Source organism: Macrobrachium rosenbergii, chromosome 13 (assembly GCF_040412425.1).
Source record: "Macrobrachium rosenbergii isolate ZJJX-2024 chromosome 13, ASM4041242v1, whole genome shotgun sequence".
Classification (NCBI taxonomy): Eukaryota; Metazoa; Arthropoda; class Malacostraca; order Decapoda; family Palaemonidae; genus Macrobrachium; species Macrobrachium rosenbergii.
In genome coordinates, this window is record NC_089753.1 from 57,989,359 (window position 1) to 58,015,598 (window position 26,240).

The 26,240-nt window shown below is 35.6% G+C and overlaps 4 protein-coding genes across 5 annotated transcripts in view; 3 read left to right on the forward strand and 1 right to left on the reverse strand.

The window, feature by feature from the left end:
- dbe (KRR1 small subunit processome component homolog dbe) overlaps window positions 1–26,240 on the reverse strand; it is a 110,298-nt gene that overhangs the window by 77,405 nt on the left and 6,653 nt on the right. The window lies entirely within an intron of this gene.
- On the forward strand, window positions 7,588–12,300 carry LOC136845347 (uncharacterized). The gene is made up of 2 exons (XM_067115589.1): window positions 7,588–7,736; window positions 9,779–12,300. The coding sequence occupies exon 2, from the start codon at window positions 9,779–9,781 to the stop codon at window positions 10,742–10,744; it is 966 nt and encodes a 321-aa protein (XP_066971690.1). The 5' UTR covers window positions 7,588–7,736; the 3' UTR covers window positions 10,745–12,300.
- Window positions 10,746–11,459, forward strand: LOC136844820 (zinc finger protein 1-like). The gene has a single exon (XM_067114056.1). It carries the CDS (start codon window positions 10,746–10,748, stop codon window positions 11,457–11,459), a length of 714 nt encoding a protein of 237 aa, XP_066970157.1.
- LOC136845350 (transient receptor potential cation channel subfamily A member 1-like) overlaps window positions 12,904–26,240 on the forward strand; it is a 30,590-nt gene continuing 17,253 nt past the window's right edge. The window contains exons 1-2 of one of the 2 annotated variants that reach the window (XM_067115599.1): window positions 12,904–13,400; window positions 16,629–16,714. In XM_067115599.1, the coding sequence (XP_066971700.1) occupies window positions 16,630–16,714 (85 nt within the window). In that variant the 5' untranslated portion in view covers window positions 12,904–13,400; window position 16,629. The remainder of the gene's footprint in view (window positions 13,401–16,628; window positions 16,715–26,240) is intronic. The other variant, XM_067115600.1, reaches the window with a different exon arrangement.

The window sequence follows — 26,240 nt, forward strand, 5'->3', positions numbered from 1 at the left end:
AATCAGTATGAAAAATAATGCATTTACTTTATAAGACAGTTTGAAGGTTGAGTTTGCTTATAAAGTGGTTTTCTACATTACAATATATATATATAATATATATATATATATATATATATATATATATATATATATATATATATATATATATTTTGTCATGATGCATACCACGTACCTTGTTATTACACAACTGATCTCAAAATTCAAAAAATTACCTCACTTCAGCCAGATACCTGAACTCCCATAACAATAGGAATTACGACTGAGCACTCTAAAGGCAACAATGATCCCTTACAAAACTTATCAATCACTTGAAAAATCAAACTAATTTTATCAGAATATGTGTGAGGTATCAACAATTAAACAAGAAATACTCTAGAGTAAAAGGGCATCACTCCATCAAATAACTTTAACTGTTTCCCTGGTCTTAACTCACTTTAGCAAAACTAAAAGAACAAAACACGTTTATCACTTTGCCTTATGCACACATAATTAATCCTATTCACTGGTGGTCAACAAATGAAACAGTTTTTCTAAAAATATTAAACACAAAAATTTATTTTTAAATTCAAAATTTATAATTAGAAATCACAATCTGAAAAATTTACTATTACTTGAAAATAACACAAAACTTAATTAGTTCTTGAATTAAATTATGAAACAATTAATTCACAAAAAATTTAATTTATCAGGAATTTAAATTAATCAAGAAAAATTTGAACTATCAAGAATTACTCAAGATTTGAAAAGAAAATCTTAATAAATGAAAAATTAAATCAAGTATGCAATATTAAATTACCAAAAAATATTTAAAATGCTACATAAATAAATGTTACATCACAAACATAAAAAAAATTTGAAAATATGAAGAGAGTGCAATCACAGGAACACACACAATTCCACAAAAGATTTATCAACAATAATTTCACTATGGCAAAATTTCCCTAACTTATTATACCATGGTATTTATAAGTAAAATTCACGTTACCTTACACAAACTTGTGAAAACCTTTGCAGCTGCGCTAATTTCACTAAACACTTTTTTTTACCAGGCGCCGTTAGAAATTAAATAATTTTACTAAATTCAGATCTCAAAAGTTAATGCTAATACCAGTGACCACAATATTCTACGTTAATTAATAACTTCTCTCTTTTGAAAAAAGAGAGAGAGAGAGAAAGAGAGAGTGAACCAGACAGGTCGGTCTCAAGAATAAGAATGAAACAGATTTCAGAATTCCAGTAGCACATGAAACAATTACATGACGTCATTACGGCATTTTGGTTATGAGATACCAAAAGAGAAATTTCTAGAAGGAAGGTGACGTCACTCCCAGCAAACGTTTTGAATGCAATCTTACAAAACATGACATAATTGATCAGGACATGTAGGCTATTCTTTCTCTCAAAGTGGCGTATGTGATCAGAGCCATGTATGTAACAATGCGAAATCACTCGTCTTATGTTTGTACGGGACGAATCTTTTACAGAAATCTCTACACGACCGAAACATACAGCAATCGGCTAATTATGATTGCCGTGTTTTATAAGAAAGACGAAAAACTGAGTTGATTTCCTGAACAAATCAGCAATTGTTATTCCAAACTGTCCTCACGTTAACCCAAAACAAGGCGCTCTCTTTTATCTCAACTAATGACAATTGAAATGAAACAAGCCTTCGCTGAACACACACACACATGTTGCTCATACTACGTTACTATCAAAATTGTATTATCAATTCTAAATTATGCTATTAGGTTATTTAAATCATTAGTTCTTTTGAGATCTGTTATGATATTTCAATAATTATTATTATTATTACACATAATACATGATAAATAAAAGAGTAAATATATAAAAATATCGCATGATACACATATTACAAGGCAACATCATGAAAAATATATATATATATATATATATATATATATATATATATATATATATATATATATATATATATATATATATATATATATATATATATATATACTGTACAGTATATAGTATTTTATATATACATATAACTATATATATACATATAGGTTTATTTAACTATCAAAGAAAACACATTTTTAAGAAAACAAGAACAGATGAAAACCTCTCAAAGCAAGAGCCCGTGCAATTGAGCCTGACCAAAGCAAGACCACCTCAACAAAAAAAAAAAAACCTAATTCGTGCCTGAGGCATAAACAAAAGTAATTTACAGTTAAAACGTACGTCAAATTGAAAAACATCGACAGGAAGTATCAATTCACAGAACATTTATGTCTTATCATCCTGCCAAGCACTACACGCTTTTAGATAAGTGTTTCATTAATATGAAAAATAAGAATAAAAAATTGATAAACTTAACTCAGCGTCAGGTACGGCGTAATTTTACTTAGTCTGCAACAATTATGTATTTATATATATATATATATATATATATATATATATATATATATATATATATATATATATATATATATATATATATACTGTATATATATACACGTAATATATGTATAACTGAATCACGAAAATATGGAACGTGATAATATATATATATATATATATATATATATATATATATATATATATATATATATATATATATATATATATATAAGACCACACCCAATATAAACATTATTAAGCGAACGTTTTTATATTTAAAATACTAAGAGAACAAAAGTCTCACTATCAAGCGATGGGTTTTAGAGGTATTTATAAACTTATCAGAATGATAATCAAACTTTTACTGAATAAACAATTTTGGACAGATAATCACCAAATTATTAAGAAGGTACAGTTAAGAGAACGTCTTTTTTAACTTTACCCCACGAGATTGACTGACCATTCAAATTGGCACTGTTCTAAATTCGCTGACGTTTCTGCCTAAAATAATTATACGTTTAACAGGTTAACGTTGCATCACATATGACTTTCTACCTTAATTCTGGCTATGTTGTCATTCTTATAACATCCAGTTTCCTTGTTGTATCCCGCGATACCCACAAAATACAGAAACGTTTAGCTTGGATACAAGCCAACTGGTTATGGTAGGGAAGAAGGGAATCATCTTGAGTCGAGGCGAGGCATGACGCACCAAGGAGTCGAACATGGTGGAACAGTCCCTCGTCGGCGATTCATGACTCACTGAAGCTGGTGGAACATCCCCTCGTCGGTGACTCATGATTCACTGAAGCTGGTGGAACATCCCCTCGTCGGTGACTCATGACTCACTGAACCTGGTGGAACATCCCCTCATCAGTGACTCATGACTCACTGAACCTGGTGGAACATCCCCTCATGACTCACTGAACCTGGTGGAACATCCCCTCATCAGTGACTCATGACTCACTGAACCTGGTGGAACATCCCCTCGTCAGCGACTCATGACTCACTGAACCTGGTGGAACATCCCCTCGTTGGCAACTCATGATTCAATGAAGCTGGTGGAAAATCCCCTCGTCGGTGACTCATGACCCACCGAACCTGGTGGAAAATCCCCCTGTCGGTGACTCATGACTCACTGAACCTTGTGGAACATCCCATCGTCGGAGACTCGTGACTCAATGAAGCTGATGGGAAATCCCCTCGTCGGTGACTCATGACTCACTGAACCTGGTGGAAAATCCCCTCGTTGATGCCTCATGACTCACTGAACCTGGTGGAACATCCCCTCGTTGGCGACTCATGACTCACTGAACCTGGTGGAACATCCCTCGTCGGTGACTCGTGACTCACTGACCCTGTGGAACCTTCCCTCATCGGTGACTCATGACTCTCCGAACCTGGTCAAACACTCCTCATCGGTGACTCATGACTCGCTGAACTTGTGGAATCTTTCCTCACCGGTGATTCATGACTCACCAAACCAGTGGAACCTTTCCTCGTCGGTGTCTAATGGCTCACCGAACCTGGTGGAACATTCCCTCGTCGGTGACTCATGGCTCACCAAGGAACCAAACATTGTTGAACAGTTCCTTGTTGGTGACTTATGACTCACCAAGGAACCAAACATAGTTGTACAGACCCTCGCCTTTGACTCTTAACTCACTGAGCAGCCAAATGTGGTGGAAAATTCCCTCATCGGTGACTCGTGACTCACCAAGAAAGGCAAACATGGATGAACAGACCCTCGTTGCAGGTGACTAGGTAGACCTACAGTCCCTTGTTGTCAGTGACACGACTTACCGAGGATCCAAGCACGGAGGAACAGTCAATTGGCGGGGACTCATGACTCAACGAGGAGCCAACATGAACAGTATGTGACTCATGATTCACAGAGGAACCAAACTTGACAGAATAGTCCATCATCAGTGACTCACGACTCACGAGGAGCCAGACATAGTGGAACACCCCACCGCCTGTGACTCATGACTCACCGAAGAACCAAGCATGGTGGGGAAAAGTCCCTTGTCGTTGGTGACTCATGACTTACCGATGAACCAAACATGGTGGCACTGTAGCTGGTTCACTTAAGGTAGATTCTTGGGCCTACGAGACGTTTGTTTGGCGGCTTCTGATTGGCTGGTACCGGGAGGTAGGCGGCTTGCTCACTGTCTCATTTTTACGTCTGTAGCTCAGAAAACTAGCAATATGTTTATATTGCTTCATTTATCTCACGTTTTGCACAAGATAGGAAAGTTTTGGTCGTACCATAGGATTCGGTATTAATTGTACAACTAAATCATGATTTCCTGAAATCAATAAGATAAGACACAAGGAATTACGCGTAAAAGTGAAGCGAGAAGTATCTAATTCTTTATACCTGTTTTTACTTATCATAAGATTTTGCATCATTTACGCGATCAAGATAAAATAAAACTTGTGTTTTCATACAATAAATTCACCCTGAATACTCTGGTACTTTCTGATTTAGATGCGTGAGATATGTGAAGAGAAAATGAAGAATATGCCTTATTATGTTGCATCCGTTCTTGACTCAGTTTGGCAGCAGTGCCGACAGACGGTGATCTACAAACGGCAAGAGCTTTGAGGCTTCGTTGACAGTTGCCAATTAGTGATATGAGAAGTTTGCAGTTTCGACAATATTTACCGTCTTATAATGTCATTACATTTTCTGTAATTAAATGCATAGAATTCCCATTATGACTGTCGAACATTTTCACTCCAGTATTGTATATGTCCGTATGTCTGGACATATCTGATAAGAAAAAAATAATCAGATGGATGCATCTGGATGTGTTGGGTTCAATTTAGTCTAGGTGAGAAATTTGCATACATGCCGTAGGCTACATGATAAATAAAAGGCCTACATAATGGCGAGTTCATTATTATGGCCGCTTGTTTCTCTGGTCAATAACATCAAAAGCTTATGGCTTTCATATGTTCATTCAGTGAACGAAAGTACATTTTTTATTTCTTAGCATAAAATCTATTGGCGATGTCTAAATTGAAGCCAGCACATTCAGATGCATCCATCTGATTATTTTTTCTTATCAGATATGTCCAGACATACGGACAAATATGATGCTGGAGTGAAAATGTTCGACAGTCATAATGGGAATTCTATGCATTTAATTACAGAAAAGAGAGAAAGATTGCAACGGAATTACGAATGTTATGGTTTGTGACATGCAACGGGGTTTATGTAAAAAATCTCTCTCCCTCTCTCTCTCGTTATCTTCTGTTACTTCAATGGCACCGATAAGGACTGAACGTACTTGGTGCCATCTCGTCTTTTATCATAAATACAATGGTTTAGTAACTGGCTTACATTAAAAGTACTCACTGATAGAGAGAGAGAGAGAGAGAGAGAGAGAGAGAGAGAGAGAGAGAGAGAGAGAGATTTTTAACGCAATAAACACTAGTTTTAAAAATTAAATAAGTAAAGAATTGACCATGTTTTTATCTACTTGTATAAATCAATATTTTTCTTTAAACATTCTAGAATCTTTTTATTTATATTCCAGGTCTGAACTCAATTATTTAAGTCAATTTAACATAATTAACTTTAACATCATAAACTTTATTTAACATAGTAAACTTAACATCCTTAAACTTTAACATATAAAATTTATCTACCATCATAATCTTATTTTCTATTGTTTACTTAAAAAAAAAAGAATAAACAGTTATATTTCTTTGTCTACGTTAGATAACTTATCAGGTAAGCGCATTTATTTTTTCTCTCTCTTTCTATGAAGTATGGATGTAAAGCAAAATGCAAAAAAGTATATGCATTCAGGGGCCGAAGGGACGCTGCAAGCACCCATCAGTAACGCCTACAGTGCACCACGTGAGGTGCACTGAAGGCACTACCCCCTCCCCCACCCATGGGTACATTGTTATTTGGCTATACGCCCAAAAACTTGGCTTAGACAACTGCCAGAGGTTCATCTCTTTTAGACAGAGTGGTTCGTGGTGGTAGGTGTCGGTCTCCTAATGGTAGCAGTTATGACTTGGACCATCGACGGATGATCTCTTGTTTGATCACTTTTTCATAAGTTGTATTTCAACAGAACTCTTTCACATTCACAATTGATCCCTGATCCCCATTATCTGCCGAGAGAGAGCAACCAGATTTGCTGAACAGCAGCACCAATATGCAGTAAATGTTTAGCCTCGCTGTCGAACTTCTCGGTTCCAGAGGTCATTTCTTCCTCACACCTTTGGACTGTGGAACAGCCTCCCAGAGGATGTCGTCCAGCTCGAACTTCGGAAGTTCAAGCGAAAATGCAATGTATGCTGCCCCAATACTGTTTTCCTTGCATTTTAATACATTTTTATTTATTTATTAATTTATTTTTTCCTTTTTTAATATGTGGGATCTCTTCTTTATGTATTTCCCTTTACCTCCTCTTGCTTCTTCCTAATAAACACCATATTCTTTGGAAGCTTGAATCGCAAGTCAATGGCCCCTGTGGCTTGAGTAAGAATAATAATAATAATGTAGACTGTTCCGTCTTGGACAAAGTATTTCATCGGGTTGAAGAACATAGTAATATCACCCTATACATTCTTTATGTCCTACGTTTTGTTAGAGAGAGAGAGAGAGAGAGAGAGAGAGAGAGAGAGAGAGAGAGAGAGAGAGAGAGAGAGACAGCGATCTCCCTTACAGGGAAAAATATTAATCAAAATTTCTCTATCTTCTTGAAGTAAGTTTCATGGGACTCGGTATAATAACAACCAAAGTGGTTTTGTTCCCCATCACAAAAAGGAATGAGAAGTAAGAATAAGAATGGAAAAGGATTAAAGACGGATAACCACAAAATTTCGAGAAACAAGGGAAATCAGAATAGGAAGTAAGAAGTAAGAAATAAGGAGGAATAAAGACTGATAAACAAAGCATTTCGAGAAACAGATGAATAGAGAGAATTCAAGGCTTGTCAGTCTCAAAGTGGACACGTCGCTGAGGTGTCTGCTTTGAAATTGGCACCTGACTACCACACTAACTAAAGTACTGACGGACAAGTACGTTCATTTCTGAAATAAACTAACTCTATTTTACTTCTCCTGTCCTTTAACATAAAAATGGCTTATTCAAAATTCAACCATGAAGACCAACTAACTTCATCAAATAGCCTTTTTGTGTTACAAACTAGGCTGTTTGAGAAATTTCACATACATTGGATTATTGTAGTAAGCTCTATACCTCTACAGCAGCTGTTTAGTTTACAGAATCAGGGGCTGTTTAGTTACAGGATAAGGAGAGACAAAAGGGCGTCTATTAGTGAGTGTAAACCAGACGAAACAGGGAAGAATATCCCAGTTAATTTGATGTCAAGGTTAGTAAATGAACGTGATTTCAAAATTTCGTATTTTTTCAGGCAATTCTGGAAAGCTGTTCTAGAATATTTTGCTAATTTGTTCTTGATACGTGACTGCAGTAGATGTTACACTGTCTGTTCTTGAAGGGTTTTTTTTTTTCTTGATACATGACTGCAGTAGATATCACTGTCTATTCTTGAAGAGTTGCTAAATCATACTGTTTATTCTTGATATATTATGACAGTAAATATCACTCTCTATATCTTAGGAGTTATTGAATCATACTGTTTTATGACATAGGCTACATGTTCTTGATATGCTCGTCACATTAGAGATGAATTCTTTAGCACTATACAGAACAGTGTGACCTGTTTACAATATCACAATGAATCTGTCTCTTTAGTACAAACCCCAATTCGAAATAAGTTCCCCTGAAAATGTTGGCGCAGAAGAGGACCAAAAGAATCTCTTCCCCCAAAAACTAATATTGGAAGATAAAGGCAGATAGTTTTGCGAAGTCTGTGTTGTTCCTGTTTTGGTATCAAGATTCACAAGAAATTGTAATGTCGAAACAAAGGATATTTCGTGAAACTTTAGCGAATACCTAAATTTCCTTTTAAGATACAAACTGCATTCTCTGAAAAGTATAATGACTGATTAATATTCATAAGATTTTACGATTTTACACGACTTGAATGTCCTTATCTATCAAGTTTAATCCCAGGATTGCTTTAATTAAATCTGTACTTTGCCCTTGCGTCAATTATTGTTAATTTTCTAAGTTATCTTAGTAATTATTAGCGTATTGTCACTGTAAATAGACGTACACTCCCACAAAAACCTTACCTAGGTAACAAGCCAACAGGCCAACAAGTTTGTCAATATGAACAGACCCAAACCTGTTGTAACTAGGAATCGGTTACCTAGTTTGTGACTCAATTAAAAACCAATATTATTATTATTATTATTATTATTATTATTATTATTATTATTATTATTATTATTATTATTATTATTATTATTCCGATGAACCCCGGTTCATACAGATCAAGCTCACAGGTGCCACTATTATTATTATTATTATTATTATTTCTAGGTTACTGCTTTCTGCCAGTAACACTCCAATATTGATCATACTATCGGCGTGTTACTGGCAGAATGCAGTAATCTAGAAAAATCAATTATTAGAAAAACAGCGAAAACTCTATAAACTCAATGCCGCTGATGTAGTTATCACCTTCAACACCACTTGTATAAAAGAGGGTCTACTACCTATTATTATTATTATTATTATTATTATTATTATTATTATTATTATTATTATTATTATTATTATTATTATTATTATTATTATTATTATTATTCAGAAGACGAACCCTATTCATATGGAACAAGCCTACACGGGGCAGGGGCCACTGACTTCAAATTCAAGCTTCCAACGAATATTATGGAGTTCATTTGAAAGAAGTAATAACAGAAGATAACAGGAAATACAGAAAGAAGAGATTAAGTTATTAGAAAAGAAAAAACTATATTAAATTAATAAATTAATAGATAAAAATGTCAGTAAATTAACATACAAGGAGAGTTGCTTTAAGGTACTAATGCACTGCTGTGGGTAATTTTAGGGTACAAAATTTGTAAGATATCAATTTTGCATGTAACTGATCTGCTAAAACTGAGAAAATAATCTTTACACTTTTTTTACATCTTGCAGATATATATACATAGTTTGTGAGTCAGTTAAAAGTCTGTTAAATTGCAGTAGATGAATTTTTGGTTTACAAAAAATCAGTTTTGCATGTATCTGATCTTAACAAAACTGAAGGAAAATCAGTTTTACACTTTTACAACTTCCAGATGTATCTGAAGGAAAATCATTTTTACACTTTTACACTTCCAGATGTATCTAAGTAGCTTGTGCGTCAGTTGAAAGCCAGTAAAATTTCTGTAGATGATTTTTTGGTTTACAAAATCTGCTAGAATCAGCTTTGCATGTAACTGATCTGTTAAAATTGAGAGAAAATAATTTTTACACTTTTTTTTTTACATCTTCCAGATGTCCTTTAGAGGAACAGAAGGCCGAAATGCAAGAGGTCCCTTAACAGCTACAGAAGAATGCCACGATGAAATTAACCCATCGCTCTGGAAAAACGACAACAAACAGCTACACTCTCTGTCCCAGCCTGATGTGTCATTCAGCAAAAACGGCAACGGCAACAGAGCTCTGTCGCTGAACGACAGCAGAGTACTGGGGGACAGAACTTCTTCCCCTACAGAGGCCTTTGATTCCGTTGCATCGTCCTCGACGGAGGTTCTGTACGATGTAACCTTGTCCCCTACGAAGGTTCTTTACGGCATAACGCCTTCGTCTACAGAGTTCCTCAACGACCTGTCGCTACCCTCCGCTGAGGTCCTCTGTGACCTAGCGACGTGCTCCGCAGGGGAGTCTGACGAGCCAACACGTTCTTTTGTATCCTCTGAAGGGAGTTCTTTAGACCTAGTACCCGCTGTATCTTCCGAAGGGGATTCTTTAGGTCTAGTACCTTCCTCGGTAGAAGTCCCTCCGCAGGAAGTAAATGCCGACCCATGCCTTCCCAGCGACGCCGGAGTCAAAAAACGCCGCCAAGAGAGAAAGAAACGATGCCTCTGTCAGCAATGCGGCTACAGATGCGCGTCCAAGAGCAAGCTCGTCATTCATGAACGCACCCACACGGACGAGAGGCCTTTTCACTGCTCCTATTGCCACGCCTCCTGCAGGAGCAAAAGCGACCTGACGGCTCACGAACGCATCCACGTCGGGGATAGGGCGTACGTCTGTTCCGTCTGCAAATACGCTTTTGCGACGAAGTACAACCTGACGATACACGAACGTACTCACACGGGGGAAAAGCCGTTCTCCTGCCGTAGGTGTGACAAGTCGTTTGGGACTAAGAACGGCCTGAAAGTGCACGAACGTACGCACACGGGAGAGAAGCCGTTCGTCTGCCAAAGAGTGCGGGTATTCGTGCACCACGAGGGGTAGAATGCAGATTCACGAACGCTTGCACACGGGTGAGAAGCCGTACGCTTGCTCTTTCTGCCCGTACAAATGTACGACGAAGGGCAGGCTAAAACTTCATGAACGGAACCACCTGGAGAAGAAACTGCTGGAGTGTCCTACTTGCAGTTTCTCCTGCACGGCCAAAAGGGACCTCAAGGTTCACCTACGAGCCGCCAACAAGCAAAAGAAGAAGCCTTTTCCTTGTAAATATTGCAATCTCACTTTTCCAACGAAGAATGAGTTAGATATTCACGTAAGGACCCATACGGGAGAAAAGCCCTTCGTTTGTTCGAAATGCAATTTCACGTGCACCACCAAATGGAGTCTGACGGCGCACGAACGTACTCATAATACAGAGAAGACCTATGGCTGCTCTAAATGCTCTTTCACGGGCGTGACGAAAGTTCATCTGGAAGCCCACGAACTCACGCACGCGAGGAAGCAGAAACACGAGTGCCCAAACTGCGCTCATGTCTGCAAAACAGCGAGGGAGTTAGAAAGACATAAATGTGGGAATGGCAAAGGCAAAACTAAAGCGACAAGACAATATCGGACTAGAGTTCGCGGTGGGCGAACTCGTGCAAGGAAAGTCGTCCTCACTGACAACGAACAAAGCAATCAAACGGAGGATCTGAAGCCTGAACAGGATATCCTGCAGAAGTCCAAGGGCCACGTCGGCGGGAAAGCATTCCGTTGACATCTGTCCTTCCATATTTGCCTGCATAGGAAGCTTCTCTGGGCATGTCAAGGGTTCACGATGGATACGCCTAGATTTCGTACACGTCTCAAAGGAGGTTGCATAAAAACCAGTCATTAAAAGATGGTTTTTTGGTTAATATTAGAGTCGATGAATACTTATAGGTCTAGTCGTTACATCTAGTAACTCTGTCAGCATTGAATGTCAGTTGAAGTAATGTTAGTATTTCATTTTCATATATAAACAGGCCAGTTGGTTAAAATCCTACTCTATGACTACCTATGGGTCTAGCGGTTACTTGGGTAACTCTATCAATATTAAATGTTAGTTGAAATAATGGTGTATTTCATGGTGTATTTCATTTTTATAAATAAACAGGCCAGTTGGTTAAAATCAGTCTATGACCGCCTGTGGGCCTAGCCTCACTTCCGGTAACTGTCAATATCAAAAGTTATTAGTTGAAATAATGGTGTATTTCATTTTTATAAATATGTACAGGCGAGTTGGATAAAGTCACCCAGTGAACACTAAAGGCCTAGTCTTTACTTCCTGAACTGTCAATATAAAATGTTAGGTGAAATAAGGGTGTATTTTAATATAAACTGGCCATGATGTATATGATTATTTTACTTCGAAGGGTTGAAGATTCTGTTATAAAAGTTTTAGGAAATTACATTTATTATTTTTCTGCTCATGTATGTACAATCAAAAGTGTTCTACTAAAAGCAAATGCATGTTTAGATAATGAATCCATTTCAAAATGTAGAGAAACTACATATGTGTGGAAGATGCGATGGTTTTTAGTTTTGGAACTGAGAAACAATAAAAAAGATGGCTGTAAGATTTCGTTTATGTTCCTGTCGACTACGTTTTCAGTCGGGTATATATAACATAACCAGGTAAATATAACCCAGAATATACGTATAATGAGAGAGAGAGAGAGAGGTTTGGGCATCACTATAAAGAACATAAAAACTTGCCTAAGCCCAACGAATGATGCGTTTGAGAAATACTTATATAATACTTGATTCTTTATCTACTTAATTCATTATCTACTTAATTTAACTTTATATTCTTCATTATTCACTTGTTCTTTTTAATATGAGTTATAATATGTCTGATTCTTTCATATTTCATAAGTCCCTGTTGTATGTTCCAGACGCTGACATCATAAATATATAGAATAAATAATATTGTAACTGACTCGTAAGTCTGGCAAGCTTAACACTGCCATTCTTAACCGCATTTCCGTTACTTTGTTATCTTATGACCCTTAGCGGCATTTCCATTATGAAATTTCAGAAGGAAATAGTGAGTCATGAACGGGAGAACGTGCCCAATTTAAAAGTGCTGAATGGGTGAGCATGCCCAATAAAATTCTCCTATATTACGAATAGGCAACTAGTTTCACGTTAATGGGCAGAGAGTGTCGTACCGATTTGGTGCCTAGCTATTTATAAGTTGATTAAAAATTCGTTAGTTAGCGTTGGTTTAAAGGTAGGTTTCAAGTAAAATAACAATAACAACCTGCGAAATGTTGTTATTAAAAATGTCTGTTTACTCTATGGAGCGATTTCGATAAATATGACTCAGACGCTTGGAGCCTCAGAAGAATGGTGACAGCCCAGCGAAAACTGTCTTCACAGGATGCTGGTTGCCTCGTCATCACGTGACGCTTTCAGTCATGCCTATGTTGAGATGCAAAGAGTAACCTGAGACGTATAGCTCGTGCACCTGCTAGTGTGGTGGTACCTGGACAAAACGTTCCGCGGCCTGAACGACGCCGGCATAAAAGAACGGTCTCGGAAAGGTGGGCTGAAAGTCATTCAACGTAGTGAGGACAGTCTCGCCATTTCTCTGAGGAACCTTGACTGGCAAGGTCAGGCGAGAGTTGCTGTTGTTGTCTTGTCAGGTGGCGAAACAACAGTCTTTCATAGTGAGGTAAGTTAAACAAAACTTCAGACTTAGACAGAATGTTTTTTTGTTATGTATTGTGGTGCGTGGTGGGCGCTTTGGTCCACATCCTCAGATTGTAAACAATCTAGTTGATCTGTGTCAAGTAATAGTGCAGACTTGAAAGAAGAAGAACGCAAGTTGTAAACAGTAAAACAAACAAAATTTAATGAAGTCTTGAAGAAAGCTAAAGACGATTAAAATATTTTAAAAAGAGGGTCACTGTAAATAAAAAGGGATATCAGTGTCATTCGGAAAAATGGATTCACATTGAAAGAGGAAAGCTATTGAGTAAAACTGTTTTAAAGCTAGTAGAACTGTTTTAAAGTCAAGTAGCACTGCACCTAACACGAACAGCGTAGTGTGCCGCAAGTATGTTTGTGTGGTGAGCAATCGTGAATTATGAACCTTGACGGATCAGTTGTGAATTCATTTAGATATTATTTACCAAATAGCAGCCGCCCGTTTTACGACAGGCCTACGGTAAATGGATCAAGTTCGTATCTGCGAGTCCAAAGGAATTATGATTATATTCCATATATTTTTGTTTAGCTTAAATGTGAAAAGTGTCCAATTAAAGAAAAACATTCGATGTTTCTTTCTCTCTTCATTGCACGAGACTTATGCTGGGGAATTTAAATTGAGTGAATCATAATCACAAGAGCATTAAACACTACTGTAAATGGCAACTGCCGAATGCTTTTAACGACGCAAGTCTTAGAACATAAGTATCTGATCATATTTGCCGTCAAACCTCTGAAAGTATCTGTATAATTTTACTTTCAGTTTACAAGCACACACAAATAAATATATATATATATATATATATATATATATATATATATATATATATATATATATATATATATATATATATATATATTATATATATATATATTACTTGTGTGCGTGTAAACTGAAAAGTAAAATTGTAAAAAACTTTCATATATATATATATATATATATATATATATATATATATATATATATATATATATATTATTTGTGTGCATGTAAACTGAAAATAAAATTATAAAGAAACTTTGAGAAGTTTGACGGCAAATATCAGATATTTTTCTTCTAAGACTTGCGTCGTTAAAAGCATTCGGCAGTTGCCATTTAGTGTTTAATGCTCTTGTGATTATGATTCACTCAATTTAAATTTCCCAGCATAAGTCTCGTGCAATGAAGAGAGAAAGAAGCATCGAATGTTTTTCTTTAATCGGACATTTTTCCCATTCAAGCTAAAAAAAAAATATGGAATACAATCATAATTCCTTTGGACTCGCAAATCAAAACTTGATCCATTTACCGTAGGCCTGTCGTAAAACGGGCAGCGACTAGTTGGCAAATGATATCTAAATGAATTCACAACTGATCCGTCAGACAAGAGTATCCAAAATGTTAAGAAGCTGAGAAGGTAAGAGGGCATTGTGGCTATTACAGTTATGGATACTTATCTGGCAACAAAAGTGACCACTAGAATCTAAAGATTATATATATATATATATATATATATATATATATATATATATATATATATATATATATATAATAGTATATAAATATATATAACTAACCCACATTACCACAGGTGAAAAATGAGAGACGGGGTGTAGGTCCTGACTGGTTTCGACTCTATTTCCAAGCCATTGACGAAGGACTGATACACCGTATTAGAAGTCACAACTATACAGTATATACTAGAGACAGTACTGACGAACATATACAGCCGTTTAAGACTACAGATCCACCCACAGGCGGGTGTCAAGGTAGCAGTGGCCTTCAAAACTCATTTGGCTAAAAATCACATTATACTCTCAAGGGACAATACCAGTAAACGCACCGACGATCGGAGACTACAGATCCACACCGGACAGGTGCCAGGGAGGCGGGGTTGGAAATCTCATTAGCACTGCTGGTCCCATACTGTGCTTACAAATGTGATAATCCTGTTTCCATACATCTCTACTGCCTACCTTAAAATTTAAACAGTTTGAAAATTTCTTTTGATATTAAAGGATCAAGTTTATACATCACATATTATGGCTGTAACTTTCTTTTACAAAGCTAGATTCAATGATATTCCTTTCCAGTGAGTTATAAGAGTACACAATTCTTTTTGCCCCTTCCCAGTTCATAAATGTACCGACTATGGTCGGTACATTTATCGGCATTGTCCCTTGAGAGTATATTGTGATTTTTAGCCAAATGAGTTTTGAAGGTGACTCCTACCTTGACAACTGCCTGTGGGTGGATCTGTAGTCATAAACGGTTGTGTATGTTCCTCAGTACTGTCTCTGTAGTACATATATTTGTGACTTCTAATACTATGTATCAGTCCTTCATCAATGGCTTGGAAATAGAGTCGAAACCGGTCAGGACCTTTGCCTCATCTCTTATCTTCCATCTGTGGTAATGTGTGAGATATATATATATATATATATATATATATATATATATATATATATATATATATATATTATATTTATATATTTATATATTTATATATACATACTGTACAGTATATATATATATATATATATACATATATATGTATGTATGTATGTATATATATACACATAATATATATATATATATATATATATATATATATATATATATATATATATATATATATATATATATATATATATATATATATATATATATATATATATATATAATATACATATATATATATGCACACACATACATACATACGTATTGCCTACAGCTTCATATAATCACATTACATTCATTTTGCCTTATATTTCAACGCATAAAAATTTATCACACCTAAAATGGTAGCACTGCTAAAAATAGTCATGACAACGTAGCAGAATTCCTGAAGTTGAGGTGTTACTAACTATGAGTTTCTTTTCATAAATGTAAGGCCGTTTCAAATTGGCAGCAGTAATAATATTCACGATGCTTACAGCATAAAAATTATTAATATTATTATTCAGAAAATTAACCCTATTCATATGTGACAAGCTCATCACAGGGGCCACTGACTTGAAACTCAAGCCTCCAAAGAATATTATGGTGTTTATTTGAAAAACGTAAAAGGTAATGGGAAATACAGAAAGAAGAGATTAGTTATTAAAAAAAACAAAATAAATCAACAAATTAATAAACCTAAATGCATTCATGAGCTGTAAATACCAGTGTGAACTTAAACACTGTCTCTCTCTTTATCCTTTCTTCCACCAGGATGACAGTCCAGGAAAACGAAGTTCCTCTCCTGCAAAAGATTTCCAGGAAGAAACTCAAGAGACAGAGAGCACAGGATGACCATCGTAAGTCTTATTGTTTTTCTAGTTTAAGGTGGCATTATGTCGGCACGGGCTCTTGATCTGGGCAGACCATCAGTAAGAAAGTCTTCCAGTGATTGAACTTAAATGCCAGGAGTCTCTGATAAGCCATTTGGTTCCAAAAAAGTGCCGTCTGTCCAGAGAATATTTGGCAAAGTTTGGTTCCAAGAAATTGTTGTTTGAATTGATTCTGTGGCAGCCTTTGCTTCCAGGAGGATGCTTGTCTTGTCTAGCACTATCTGGAGGGTTTATTTTCCAGGAAATTGAGGTAGATTTTGCTTCCAGGAGAGTGTCTCTCTGTCCAGCAATCATCTAGAAGGTTTAGGTTCCAAGAAATTGTTGTTTGTATTAGTTCTATGGCAGACTTTGCTTGCTTCCAGAAGATTATTTGCCATGCCTGGTACTATCTGGAGGGTTTTACTTTCAGGAAATTGTGGTATAATGCTTCCAGGAGAGCGTTTGTCTGTCCAGTGATTATCTAGAAAGTTTTGGTTCCAGGAAGTTGTTGTTTCGTGTTAGACTTTGCTTCCAGAAGAATATCTCTTGTCTAGCAGTACCTGGAAGGTTTTATTTCCAGGAATAACTTGTGGTTACTGCTTCCAGAAGAGTTTTCCTGTCCAGCGATGATCAAGAAGGGTTTGGTTCCAGGAAATTGTTGTGTGTATTTATTATGTGGCAGACTGTGCTTCCAGAAGATTGTTTGTGTTTTTTAGCATTATCTGAAGGGTTTGTTTCCCAGGAACTTATGGGATACTGCTTCCAGGAGTGTTTGTCTGTCCAGTGATTATCTAAAAAGTTTTGGTTCCAGGAAATTGTTGTTAGCGTCCAAAAGATAGTTTGTGTTGTCTAGCAGTATCCGGAGGGTTTACTTTCCACGAAATTATGGTACTTATACTGCTTCCAGAAGAGTGTCTGTCTATCCAGCAATTATCTAGAAAGTTTTAGTTCCAGGAATAGCTCAAACTCGATCATTTCAGGACCGCCAAAACTTATCTTGAATGGCAAAGGTTACTTGAAGTTATCTGTTGTAAAGTCTGTCATCTTTTTTTATCTATTTGATTCCAGTTCCTTTTCACTCTCTCCTTTCCTGATGTACCCTTCCCCACCCTCTCTCTCTCTCTCTCTCTCTCTCTCTCTCTCTCTCTCTCTCTCTCTCTCTCTCTCTCGTGGTTGAAGGAAAACACTACAGGTACTGAAAAGGCAGTTCCTTTTCACTCTCCTGACGCAAACTTGCATTTCTCCTAGCTCTAATCTCTCTCTCTCTCTCTCTCTCTCTCTCTCTCTCTCTCTCTCTCTCTCTCTCTCTCTCTCTCACTTCATTTCAACTGGCATGTCCGTTTTCAAGAACTTGCATGCGTATAACGAGTCACTGGTAACTTTTTTTTTTTTAAATCTTATCTCTTAGGGCTAATGGATTATATCGATGTGCCTAATGCTTCTCCTTTACCCCCACCCCCTTATCTCCCTCCCCCATAAAAACAAACAAACAAACTCACAAACATGAAGTAGGAAAGTAGTTTTCCACGACAGTAAAAAAAAGTATCACAACGCTTCAGAAGTGTTGCCTAGTCGTAGGATTCTAGTGAAGTATGTCCGTCATATATTATACTTGATTTTTACTATTCGGTTTAATTATATTGTTGTTTATATAGCTAAAGATATCATTATTATATTAATTGAAAATCAAGCGCAGTCACTTAACTGGTTTCCCCTCTTGACAGAAAAAGGTTCGACTTCATAAAAAAAAAAAAAAGTTTAATCATCATACATCATGCAGTATTATCTGTGACCAGGCGTTAAGTCTGAACGATAAATTAAGCTTTTATCTAATGTGTTTATATTTTTTTTAGATTTTCCTTTTTTTTAACGGGAAGTATGCTTTTCCGAACGTCCATTAAGAGAGGGTGTAGAAATTTGTTTTAACAAAACCAAGGCTTTCAAAGATAACAGGTTATGAAATTATATATATATATATATATATATATATATATATATATATATATATATATATATATATATATATATATATAGTATATATATATATATATATATAGTATATATATATATATATATATATATATATATATATATATATATATATATATATATATATATATAAAATATATATATATATCCTTGGGGATATGGCACCTGGATGATGATGATGATATAAATATATATATACATATATATAATGTATATATATTATACAGTATATACAGTATATAATATATATATATATATATATATATATATATATATATATATATATATATATATATATATATATATATATATTGTCAAAAGAAGGCATCGTGGCTTACCCCATACAAAAATGGGAAAAAAATAAAAGAAAAAAAAGAAAAGACGAAGTGTATATATATATATATATATATTGTGACGAAGTGTCCTGTGCCTGTTCTTCAAATCAAACCTGGTATCTAAGTGCTTGATATTTGATTATCAAACTTACCATTTATTCGACAATTATAGTTACCTCACAACAGCCAGACACTTGAACCCTCATCACACATACAAAACGACTGATTTCTCTAAAGGCAACAGTGATCCCTTATAAAACTTATCAATCATGAAAGAAAGCAGATTAAGTTCGTTAAACAGGTGTGAGGTAAAATCTAAGGGCGTCACTCTAACATTATAAAAGTTCAAGTATTTTTATTTATTTCCCTGGTTCAAGCTCACTTCAATTACTTGAAGGAAAACATCTCACTTATCACTCTATATCTAATTCAGATCAAAATTACTGGTGGGTCAATAAAATGAAACTCTAATATGATATTTTAAATACAAAAATTTATTTCTAAATTCAAAGATTATACATGACATTAACAGTCTCAGGGAAATTTATTATTACTTGAAAACAAAACAAAATTGGATTAAATCTGAATTAATCATCAGTCAAAATTAAATCAGAAATTAATTTATTAATTAATCAAAAAATTATTCAAGAATTTAAATTAAGTAACAAAATTTCAATTCCCTAGTGTTAAACAAAATAAGGCAAATAAATCAATCATATAAAATGTGGATACAACGGACACAGAAATACTCTCTGCAAAAAATTAAATATCAAAAAATGTAAAGCAAAACTTAAGGCAATAGCAAGCACACCACATATATGTATAAAAGAAAAATTCTTCAAAAGATAAAGCATAAAACATATAACATGAAAATGTATTAAAAAGGAACAAGGTGTCTACATATAATCACTGTAAATATTATTTTTAGTGCACAAAAACCAATAATTATGTATGTTACAATACCTTGGTACCAAATTGCTTCGTGTTTTTAATCAGGCGCCGTTACACACACACACTTAATAAGATACACTGTTCAGATAACTCAAACACATTTACTAAGGAATTAAACAGTTAAAGGATACGAGTGACCATCGTCTACCAAAATATCAATTACGTTACAACAGGACATTCGTAGTCCCGAGAGAGAGAGAGAGAGAGAGAGAGAGAGAGAGAGAGAGAGAGAGAGAGAGAGAGAGAGAGAGAGAGAAACGCATCCCCCTTCAACAACGCTTTTTATCTCAGAGTGACGCTCCATCGTAAGAATTGTATGGGTGTCCATACACAGACGGGAGGGTCGAATGTGTGAACAGGTTCTAAACGAGATCTTTATTTTAAAAAACTCTTTAAAAACGATAATTAGAGACAAAGTGGAATTACAGTTAATAATAATACTTATTATTACATAGTTTCAGAACAAGAGAATCTCTAGTTATTATAATAAGAATGGAAAACATCATCTCATAGAAAATTCCTGAATGACATTAGGCAACTTTCGTAATGGAATTTTCCACCCAACAGTGTTTTGATCGCGTCCCAATGGAATGCATCACTTAAGCAGTTTTGAATATTGACTAACAACCACTCGCTGTCCAGAACAATCAGCCTCTGTCCCTCCTCTCTACATGCCTACCATCCTTTTTACAAACCATACAGAGTGTAACCATTTTACCTTACGCTAACTCTCTATGGCATATGCGCATCTGAACATAAGATTATACAGTATACAACAATACACACATACACATGGGGAGATTACTGCATTATGCATAAGAAAAATATACAGCATAAGATATATATATATATATATATATATATATATATATATATATATATATATATATATATATATATATATATATATATATATATATATATATATATATATATATATATATATATATATATATATATATATATATATATATATATATATATATATATATATATTTCCATAAACTGGATCCTTGGTGTGGAGGAAATTGGAACAATTTATTATTATAAACTGCCTTTGTGCCAAAGAGGGTCCACGATTATGAACTAAAGGGAAAACTACTGGAACTCACCTTAGAATCTTCCTTGATTTACGTAAATAATGAAGGCCGCCGATTTGGAATTAGAACTCTTTTACAATCAAAAGGGGTTGGGGTTTATTTACAGAGAATGGGGCAAATATGTGAGACCAAAAACGTAACGATTTACAGACACATAAATCACATGTAAGAGTTCAATAATGCAGTAATTTACGTATTCTTGTGATCAGGCTGCGACCAGGAATGGTTGCGAAATTTGGATGGTAGTCATTAATGGGTCCTGGCATAGATTTGCGAGCTGGGCAGGGTATGATGGCTCCTGGAAGAGAATTCTGGAGTTAGTACAAACACAGGGGGCAGAGGAGACCTCTCTTGCTACTAAAATAAGCACAATGAATCTACACACTAGGGAGGAATTGATCACTTGAATTACTTAAATTAATTTGCCCTTAATTTGCACTATGGAGGGAATATTTGAATACTTATCACTGAATCATATTAGGTTGATTTCAAAGCAAGTCATGGGGGTGATTCATGGGCTGCTCGAAGTAGGGTGGCTTAACAAAGGGGCTGCTTTTTAGGAGGAAGAAAATTGAGGTTTGGAGGAATGGAAAAACCAAGGAATTTCACGGGGAGGAAAAGGGCTGGCTTACTGACTAATTGCGGTCGACGTACCTGTGCCTGCAGATGTTTGTGCTGAACATGTGAGACTCGGCCAGTTATCAGGGTTAGTTTTCATCAGCGTAAAGGAAGGAAAGACAGCACATGTGTCTCAAATGGTAGTTCTGCTCGGAGTGCTTCTCCGGGAACCCAGTGCGCCCCTTCCCTAGTTGTTTGCTTCGAAGTCTAGGCCTACGTCGATCTGCAAAGAGTCATACAGCCAGCAAAGGGGTGGAGAAAAAGTGGGTCTTAAGATTAAGTACTTAGAAGTTAAGTTCCTATCTATCTCACAGCCTGGATACACCTCCTATTCCCCTAGCGGATGGCAGCTCCTATATCGCGTGATGGGGGTGAGGGGGTTTGGCTATTGTTTAGCAGGCCCAGGCATTTCCTGAAGGCTAGAATGGAATGCGTCCTGGGTTCAATATAAGTGGAAAACATCTTGGTTCTGCCATATTGGCTTGACTATAAGTTAACTGAGATGATGGATTTTCATTAAAAATCAACTAGATGGCAATTAACTAGGAGGAGGAATGGAAATCTTTGACAATGTATATACATATATATATATATATATATATATATATATATATATATATATATATATATATATATATATATATATATATATATATATATATATATATATATATATATATATATATATATATACAGTAGAAAACCGGTCCTAGACGCTAATTGTTTCCAGAAGAAGCGTCGATATTCGATTTAGTCGAATTCTGAGTTAATTTCTCCCATAAGAAATAACTGAAAATGGATTAATCCATTCCTGACCACCAGTCATTACCCCAACCTTACCTTTTTATACAAAACATTACACAAATTACAATTAAATAAGTTCAGATTTGAATAACTTACTGTATCAGAATCACTTTTTACATTTTTATATGCATACTGTATAAAAAAAATTGGCCTACGACCAATGCGGCCGTATTACCGATGATAGACCGAGCGCCATAGGCTAGGCTAGGTAGCCTATAGGCACTGCCAGAATGTACTGTAACGGGTACACACGAAAACTGTTGTTAATAATGGTAACATTGAAAAACAAGCCTGATTATCACATTACATTAACAATACAGTATTTATAAGCCGAATTACTGTATGTCTGTTATCATAAAATTAAGAAAAATTTCCTAAATTACGCCGGAACTCTGCAGCTTGTAGCATATGTAAACAAACCACAGCGTCACCCTGGTGGTGTATCCCTAACATATTGGGACCCATGATTGGATGAAAATTCAGTGCAGAAAGCCAAAAAAATTATATATATCTGTACAAGGTGTACTTCTCCAAACAACAACAGCAGCAGCAGCAGCAGCATGTGTGTGCTTTAAATGCTGTTAAATACGCATGGGAAGAACGCCACCAACAACGCCAACTAGCGACAGCCACCCGAAACTTTTTTCTACAAACATCATATGATTCATCGGGTCAGATTCCGGTTTGTTGTTCGAGCTCTGCATTAGTTGTTTTGGCCTACGATACAAAATTTACTCAACATTTCGATTAACGAAATCCGATTATGTCGAGTTCTAGTATATGTCGAGGACCGGGTTCTACTGTATATGTATATATATATATATATATATATATATATATATATATATATATATATATATATATATATATATATATATATATATATATATATATTATATATATATTATATATATATATATAATCAACCTTTCATATTAGTGGCATATTTTGCACTTTAACAAATAGGTTACCTTTCAATTATGAGATAAAATGTCCAACTTAATCTAACCTCATACACTATTAAAAAGTATTTACAATTTATAATTCCTGTATTATACCCAAAAATCCAGGTCATCTCTCTCTCTCTCTTATCACACTTTTGCTCAGTTTGTGTGTGAGAGAGAGAGAGAGAGAGAGAGAGAGAGAGAGAGAGAGAGAGAGAGAGAGAGAGAGAGAGAGAGAGAGAGAGAGAGAGTGAACTGAAATGGGCACAAAGAGAGTGAGGAGACAATTTTTTATTGAATACACTTTGCACTAAAGTCTAAAATAAAAGTCCATGGTTTTTAAGGCCTCGTGGTTTTTCAATAACCATTAAGCCTTTTTTAATCACTGAAGAAGGCACCAAAGGATGTTTGTATTTAACATATTTATCATACCTTCTCATCTTCTGATAAGGGTCCTTGCAGTGCTAGTACTGACAAGAGGTGAAGGCCTCATAAGGAAGATGTTTTAGGCCTAAAAGAGGGAAATCTAGAGAAAATCGGGCCTAGGAAGGACAGAACTACTGTATCGGTGCTTAGTTTTTGTCCGAGGAAATCTACTGAAGATTATCCTTAAGATGTTGTCTTTAGTTTTTGTAGGAGCAAATTTTAAATCTTAGCAAACAGTCATTTGGTCTTAGCCGAGTCCCTTCCAAAGGAACTGAGGTTGAGATCATCCATGATGACAATCTAGCTTTGAAAACGAAGCTGAAACTATAAAATTGTTCCCCAAGCAATTAATTTCTTGCATATTGTCCTCCTTATTGCAGTAAGGGGGACAATTCAACAGGACGTGTCTCCTCACTGCAGTAAGGAAAACAATTGACAGCATGGGCACCTGCAGCATATTTTCCAAGGGGGCGCAAATCTTAATACATACATTGATAGTTTCTGTATCAAGCATGCAAACATTTTTGACCCTTTGAACTAGCAGGTTAATTCCAAAAACAGTATCAGCGCCTCCATTTCTTTAATGAATAAAAATGACTTGAAATCATTATGAAATGACAGATTACTTCATGCCATACGCCTGTGGGCCACGCAGATAATCTCTCTCTCTCTCTCTCTCTCTCTCTCTCTCTCTCTCTCTCTCTCTCTCTCTCTCTCTCTCGGCACTGATCGAGTCTGTTGACCAAAACTTCCTTGTTTATCGCCGCCTTCTCTCTCTCTCTCTGCGTGGGTATTTTTCCATAAGATTTTTTTGCATTATACTATATATATATATATATATATATATATATATATATATATATATATATATATATATATATATATATATATATATATATGATTTTTCTACGATTTCAGGGGGCAAGTGGCCCCCTTGCCCCTACGTGCAGGTTCCCATGATTGACAGAATGTGTTTCCTCACTGAAGTAAGGAGACATTATAACCTGAAGGTACAAGTAACATCTCAACTTAGCAGACTTCAGTACTTATCATATACATTATTATCATCATATTTTGCCATTTCAAATAAATCTCTTGAAAGGAATGTTAACTTAATTTAGGTTAGGAACTGTGAGGAACTGCTGCTAGCTGTCTTTGTTACTTATCAGAGAGCCATGAACCAAACACAGTGTCTGCTCAGTTGAGTTGTCACACTGAACTAGTAGCAAGTAACTGGATTAGAACTCAAACTGAAGAGCAGATTAATTGGTGAAACCATGTTGCAACAACTTGAATGGAATTTAGAGTAATACAATTCAGTAGCAGAAAACTACTGAACTACAAAAGCATTGATGTAATAGCAGTGAGCTGTAGAGATATTCTAGTTCTTTTCCCCCCATGTGTCAATGAAAATTATGAATTAGTTCCTGCAGTCACATTTCAGGCTTTAGTTTACAAAATGCTCTGTGGAATAGTGTAAAAGTAATTTATCTCATTTTTTAATATTGGTGTAAGACTTCATTTGTATTTTAATAGCAAATTGTAGGCTTTCTGTGAACTATATTTATGTATTATGGTACATACAGAGTTAGATAATATGTCTCATACTATTATTATAATTATTATTATTTTCTATCTCAGTCATCCTATTTTGTGGCGGAATTTAAAAAACACAAAAACAATACACAACACAGATACACAGAACATGTAACCACATACAATACTCACTCTGATCCTCGGTCGCTGGGAGATGGATGAACGTGTCCACGGTCGCCAACACAGTAGACAAAATTACACAAACAAAACCGAAAAACAGACTTTCAACCAAAAAAAACGAGCAAAAAGAAAGAGACACATGCACAGACAACAATGACATCCAACGGAAAACACACGACTCACGAAACAAACAATAATCCACCATCAATGTCCGCCTTGCACAGAACTCAGCTCAAGACTCACTCAAAACCGAAAAAAAACTCCCTCGACATTTGCACAGACAGACAGCACCGTAAACAAACTAACGACCCCATCCCTCTTCCAACAACCGAAGCACACACTAACGACAATTACACTCACTCACTCTCTCTCTCACAAAACGTTGGGAAATGCTAAATACAAACAAATTTATTCATCCCTCTATAATTTGACTGAGTGGTATTTATAGTGTGGGGTTCCAGGCTGCATCCTGCCTCCTGAGGAATCTAACACTTTTCTCACTATGTGCGCTGTTTCTAATAGCACGCTCTTCTGCATGAGTCCTGGAGCTACTTCGGCATCTAGTTTTTCCAGGTTCCTTTTCAGGGATCTTGGGATCGTGCCTAGTGTTCCTATGATCATGGGTACAATT

Excerpts from the sequence above, each read along its gene's own strand:
- LOC136845347 (XM_067115589.1), top strand. The coding sequence starts at position 9,779 with ATGTCCTTTAGAGGAACAGAAGGCCGAAATGCAAGAGGTCCCTTAACA.
- LOC136844820 (XM_067114056.1), top strand. The coding sequence starts at position 10,746 with ATGCAGATTCACGAACGCTTGCACACGGGTGAGAAGCCGTACGCTTGC.